A 6,556-nucleotide genomic window follows, 5' to 3' on the forward strand; every position below is an offset into this window, starting at 1 on the left:
ATACCAAATATATATCTGAATATATAAAATACAACTTTGATTTAATCCTTTATTTTCAAATTTTTCTAAATTTCTAAAGAAAAACATACCGCTTGGTAAATGGTGATTCCAACAAAGTCTTGATTAGAGATGAATAACTTAACCCACTAAAAATCATATCAATGGGTTCTTCCCTTAGCATACAAAATTATAAACTTATTACTACATATAAAGTGTAAGTCATATGTTCCAAGGCCTCCTCTCTTCATAACTCCTCAAAAGAAAAAGACAAATATAAATTTATACTCCTAAATTTTGAGAGTTGTATCAATTTAAACTCTAAACTAAACTAAGAATTGTATCAATTTGAGCCCTAAACTTTAGAACTTGTATCAATTTTAACCCTAAACTTAGGGAGTTATATCAATTTAAACTCCCAAACGAATAATTGTATCCGTTTAGACCTTAAACTTTTATAAGTATATCAATTTAAACTTTGAAATTTCATAATTATATCGACTTAAACCTTCATTATATTCAGGATTTAAATCGATATAATTGTTAATTTAGGGTTTAAATTAATACAGCATCCAAAGTTCAAAGATATAAATTGATATATGCTCAAAAAGAAATATTAAAATCCCATTTCATAACTATTTAAGATTGCAAAATAGAACACTGATGATCTAAGATCACAACAATATGATCGATAAGTTACGAGACTAAGCATATGCCCTCTTGAGGTTATAAGGTCAAATCCTACTCTCATACAAGTTATTAAACTCAAAAAATAAAAAATAAAATACAAAATGAAGCAATATAATCAATTACTCTGTAAGAGGATCAGTTCTACTCAAATCTGAACTATTTTTCCATTAAGAATTTTGAAATATTAACCAAAAAAACACACCATAAGCTCTTTAAGAAAATCACAGGTCATGGAACAATCAAATAAACTGGACATGGAAATTTACCATCAACCAATCAAACTAAGAAAATCTAGATAAATAAAATTACATCGACCAACTCGTTGCAATACCCCACGGCCAGGCTGTTCGTCCGGATTATTAGCACAACTCTCACAGCCAAAGCAGAATCCTAAACTTCTCGAGAGTGTTCATTGCAGTTATTCTACTGAAATGCATTTCCAGGCACTTAAACTGGTGCAAAGTTGCAAACACAAACATGATAAATAGGAATGACAATAACTACGGATGTCTCAATCAAATATTTACCCCCTACCAAGGCATTACGAAGGCTGTCATTTTCCAGCAGGATGTGCAGCAACCGTGACACCGTCAACAGTCAAAATTGACTTGCCTCGTTGATGTCCGGGCCAGTTACCTGTGTACTAAAGTAACACAAAAGATATCTCCAAGTAAAGCAGTGATGAGGTCCATAATTAAGAAACTGGCATAATACAGCGTTAATTCTTCATTTATTATACATAGTTCTTAGGAAATAAAATGCGTTGAAGCCATTTACCTGTAAATACATTACTACGTCTCATTATCCCAACCCCATGGAGCAAGTGAACCAAACTGACAAGATTACGATAGCTTTACATGCATCAACATGCCAACACAAGTAGGTATCTATTATCCAACATTACACTGCATCATTAACTACCTTCTGATAATATTACATTGCGGGTTACAGAAGCCACTTCAGCTTTGAAAAATCTACCTTTGTATCTTGAAAGAATCAATTGAGACCTCAAACATTTGGTACAACAGAAATTATAGAACAAAGATAAATCAAAATTGACTAAAAGAAAAGGAACTAACTAGTGACTCTTCAAGCTCCTTAAAGCCTCGATAGACAGCCTCAGTTTGGTTTTGTGGAAGGGCTAACCTACGAACCTCAGTCATATATCTGTTACAAAAGTTCCAGAGGTAAGGTTAACACTGTCACAACTTGAATATTTTCCTTATGAAAATGTTGACACATCAATTTAGATCAGTTAAATATCTCCTAGTAAATCGTTTGTTGTCTCTTGTATTTGGCCCTAGGGGTGAAACCTCCCAAAGAGTTATTGGGGTGGACCGCACACGTAATGGGCCGGCACCTCAATGATCAAAATACTAATAATAATAACTTTTATATGGGCTCTTTTGGTATATCCTTGGATATTTCATTTGATCAATGAAATTGTTTCTGGTCCAAATAATAATAATAATAATAATAAAGTAATTTAAATCTTCAAAGTAAATCAATTACTTGTCATTTGTCGTGGTATGTATGACCACAACTTAAAGTGGAGTATTGCTAAGCAAAACTCAAATAAGAAATTTGACTAGATTCAATATATCAAACAACAAGGTGAGTATCAACAGGCAAAGGAAAATCATGAAATTGACCTGTTAGCAGCGCTGGCTATCTTGTCCCGAACCCCTTGGTTGAAAATAGCTACTTGATCCAAAGAGTATTTTCCCGCAAGAACTAGAGATGCTGAAGTTGCACTTCTACCCACAGTCTGTGAAGATATTGACATAGCCCACTCATGGAGTACCACTAACACAGATTGGAGGAGGCGTAACCTGAGTTTGGGTGATGGCAGAATTGCACCATTCAACAACAATTGATCATAAGCATTCAATACTGGCTCAGTTGCACCCTTGCAAACAGAAATAAGGGCTCTTGCAACATCATCGTTCCCAATAGATTCAACACCTGATTCTGATCTCTCCTGTACAAAGACGAATATTACAAGAAAGAGCTGATACTATAGCTATAACAATAACATCATGAATTGAAAAGAATAACACTTTCATTCAATTATTTATAATCAATCATCACAAAATATCATCAAACATGTCTTTACTTCAACGAACACAACCATACCAATGCAGCCTTCTCAAGGTGAAGACAAAGAGACTCCAAAGGTATTCCAGCTCCATCGCCAGGGTAAATGTGGACACCAACCCTTTTTAGTACTGAACAAGCTTCAGCAATGCCACCCGTAGAAAGAGCTTGGTCAATTAATCGAGCCCAAGTTTCTCTGACAATACTAGTATTGCCATCAGAAGAATAGTTTGCAAAGTACAGCATTTCCAAACATATCTGAAAACCACAAGCAAAAGAATCCATCATCAAACAGAATAAAGAACAATTTAACGTAGGAATCCACAAACTGTTCCCGAACTTGATTTTAGATCAATTCTAAAAGTTACCCAACATTTTTTTTAATGAAACAAAACGTTCCAACACTTAGAAGTCTTGGTCTCATGCTTCATTATTCCTTCATTTCCTTGAATCACAAATACTCGTTATAAAATTACATGCTTCCAAACAAGTACGATCTTTCATAAATACAGATGTAAGCAATCGGAGTGACACATTAATAGTAATAAGTTTAAAACTTGAAATCTGTGGTGATTGCTGGATTCTTGAGGGGTTTTCAATATTACTTCTACATGCCATAAACGCCTAACTGGATTCTCTCATTCTACTGGCCCATGGCACTTCCAATTGACATCAACAAGTTTCTGTTTATAAACTTGACATTCAATGTCAACCCATCAAACACTCAAGCTTCCTAAACTCAGTCCAGAAAGCTTACCCAAAAGTTAACCAGTGTGGGTGTAAAAGAATTCACAACGTAACCAACTTAAGAATAAAGAAAGAGAGACAGAATATCAAATCCTCAAATTCAATGAGGTAAAAAGAAAAGGTTACCTCCCATAGCTCAAATGGAACAGCATATTCATTATATAGCTGAGTTATAGTCTTTAACTCCAATGAGAGCTCTTTAGCCTTTTGCCGAGCCGTATTTGCAATACTGGAATTGGCAGCCAAATCATTATTATCTGGGATCATTTCATTTTGGACTGAATCAGATGTACTTGCCACGGATTCTATTCTTGAAGCTAAAGCCTCAAGCTCCTCCTTAATTTTCATCTGGAAACGAAGAACAGCAAGTTTCCCTTCAAGCTGTTCAAGCAATCCATTGTCTAAGGTATCAGGGGTAGAACCTGCCAACCCCTTGCTACTGTTAGCATTCTTTGCTTGTAAAACTGCATTGCTCAAGTATTGGCACCTGAAGACAACAAGTCACATGGAAGAAAAAAAAAAGTACATAACCGAAATTTCTCCAAGAAAAAAAAAGTTCATGCCAAAACAATGGTTTCAAGGAATCTCAATTGGACAAGAACTAAAACCAAAAGCTAACTTGGAATTTTAGCTGTCTAACAAAAGCTTTAGAGCTCGGAATGACATAAACCAACCACAACCAACCACATATTTTACACGATATGCACAACTACATAATAAGATCATCTTTATTTACTTTTCTCGTTTGAAAAGGAAGCATGACCTTTCATTTATATAGTTAAATAGCTACAAGCAGAGTGTGGGTAATGGGAAAAAAACAAAACAAAGTACAGCAGCCATCCCCTTTCTTCTCTATACTTTATAACCTTTTTTTTTCTGAAAAGGATATTTTAAATTTTTAGAAGAGAAATAGATTTTGATTGATAAATCAAATATTTCAAAAAAGGTTACAAACTATAAATTTCACACAACGTTGTTTGAATGAAATTAGGAGGGTGTAAATTGTTAAACTTACGAAAGTTAGGGTTTAAATCGTTACAATCCTCAAAATTTAGAGGTGTAAATTGATATTTCCCCTTTTTTCCAGTTCATGTGGGTTTGGTGTGATGACTCAAACCTCTGACCTTGATATCTTAACCAGTTCAGCTATGCATAAATTGCTAGCTTTTATCAAAAACTTCCCCACCATAGCCTTAATTGCATTTATCCACAGAACTACATTTTAAACCTTCGACAACATCATAGTTGTTCAGTACTATCTTTTTCCAAACCGTAAACAAACCCCAACATTCAGAATTGTTTCATCAATTCTATCACTATAAGCCTATATCAATAAATACTCTCTATTTCTAAACCATATTTATTGCCAATGCAACATGTTTACATGGAACGATGGCTCTTACTGAGCATCTAAATAGACGTATATTGGTAACGGTTATTCAAAAGAAATACATGTTGGAATTTATACCTCTGCTCCAAAGTAAGAACATCCCCAGGATCAGATGAGCGTCTACCAGCTAGTCTTAGCAGCACATGAGCAGCAAGCAAATGTTGCCGCTTCATAACATAATATCGAGCTAAAAGATCAAAAAATTTGGCTTCATTTGTTGCACCAACTGCTCCCGACTGACCAATTGGAGAAGCCCCAGCTGTTAGAGCTGAGACAGCTCGAACCTATACCATGTAATAAAAATGTGAAAACTATGTCAAACCAATATATATTCTAGAAAAGAAAATTGCAAAGTTAATAATGTTTCAAATCTGTAACATTTCATAGCCAAGAAACTGGAGTGTAATAGTCAGTTCTAAGTTGATAAGCAATTTTGAACTTGTGGGCTTTGCCCTTGCTATTAAATGTTTATTTCCACTTCTACCATATCATGGATAATAATGAAAATTTCAGCATCTTGATCGGACAGGTAACATGAAGTACATTATATAATCTCAACCATCAATATCACATACAAATGGAAGCTAATAACATGAGTAGAAAAATTAAACCTCTTGTATGGGATGCCGCCCAGCATTTTGTAGGAACGGTACCAAATCTGGTCCTCCATATTCTAACAATTCATTGTCAAGCCCCAAATCAATCATAGACCGATACAAGTAATCATGGAAAAGTTTATCTGGTGATTGAACTCCAAGCTGCACAATCTGGCATATATATTTACTACGTGTTGCCATATCAGGAATGGACCTTAAAGCAGCAGGCTTCATAGGAGACCCAAATTCTTTCAGTGAGACATCACCTTTTAGTGAACGTAAAGCACTTATAATTATTTCATAGCACTGTTCACGCTCGGAAAGTGCACGTTCTCGAGCAGCCAAATCAGTTTGATCATTAAAAGCATTACCTCCAGGGTCAAGAGCCTGGGCTTTCTGCAGAGGCAAACGAACCACCGCTTCATAGAATCTGGAATGGCCACTCATATTAAGTATTGCACCAAATTAATAAAATATTGCCCAGAAAACTCATATCAGCATTAGCAATAAACCTAAAAATAAACTGACCTTAAATCCTCAAAACGTTTGCATACAGTTCGTAAATCTGCAGACTCTGGAATTTTACTCAAACAATTGAAGGCTTCCCTAGCAAGATTCTCTTTCTCCATCGGGTCAAGAGTCACAGCAGCCCTCTCCAGACATTCCACCGCTAAGAAAAATTTATAATCAGACTCTTTAAAGTAGCTTGGGCAGCCTTCCCTTAATCTCCCACTAATGTCATCTACAGTTCCCCTGCCATCAGGACCAGTATAGTACTGGCAAAGATAAAGACGTCAATTCAAGGAATTTGGTCTGAAGTTAGATATAGGTAATGAAAACCCTTTTTTATCTTAAAATACTGCCTACATTAATAGGAATGGTTATGTGGGAGGCATACAAAAAACAGAAGCCAGCACGAAACAGAGGAGCCTCCAAAAGATGATCACACCCAAAAATAAGAAGGAAATTCAATATAATAACATTTTTTTAAAAAAAAAAAAAAAAATTGAAGCAATAGCCCAGAAGAGGGAATAAAATG

The 6,556-nt window shown here is 35.1% G+C and overlaps 1 protein-coding gene across 1 annotated transcript; it reads right to left on the reverse strand.

Moving 5' to 3' along the window:
• Positions 1-846: 846 nt before the first annotated feature.
• LOC120082086 (nuclear pore complex protein NUP155-like) lies at positions 847-6,290 on the reverse strand. Its single transcript, XM_039037307.1, has 9 exons — positions 6,046-6,290; positions 5,533-5,947; positions 5,000-5,205; positions 3,658-4,018; positions 2,824-3,042; positions 2,340-2,668; positions 1,767-1,854; positions 1,222-1,330; positions 847-1,139 (listed from the first exon to the last, which is right to left on the reverse strand). The coding sequence occupies exons 1-8, from the start codon at positions 6,144-6,146 to the stop codon at positions 1,241-1,243; spliced, it is 1,809 nt and encodes a 602-aa protein (XP_038893235.1). The 5' UTR covers positions 6,147-6,290; the 3' UTR covers positions 847-1,139; positions 1,222-1,240.
• Between the last annotated feature and the right edge of the window lie 266 nt (positions 6,291-6,556).

Source organism: Benincasa hispida, chromosome 7 (genome assembly GCF_009727055.1).
Source record: "Benincasa hispida cultivar B227 chromosome 7, ASM972705v1, whole genome shotgun sequence".
NCBI lineage: Eukaryota > Viridiplantae > Streptophyta > Magnoliopsida > Cucurbitales > Cucurbitaceae > Benincasa > Benincasa hispida.

Coding starts and splice junctions, on each gene's coding strand:
- LOC120082086 (XM_039037307.1), bottom strand. CDS start 6,146: ATGGAGAAAGAGAATCTTGCTAGGGAAGCCTTCAATTGTTTGAGTAAA. Junction 5,948..6,045: donor AAACGTTTTGAGGATTTAAG/GTCAGTTTATTT, acceptor TGGCCATTCCAG/ATTCTATGAAGCGGTGGTTC. Junction 4,019..4,999: donor GTTCTTACTTTGGAGCAGAG/GTATAAATTCCA, acceptor TGTTGTCTTCAG/GTGCCAATACTTGAGCAATG.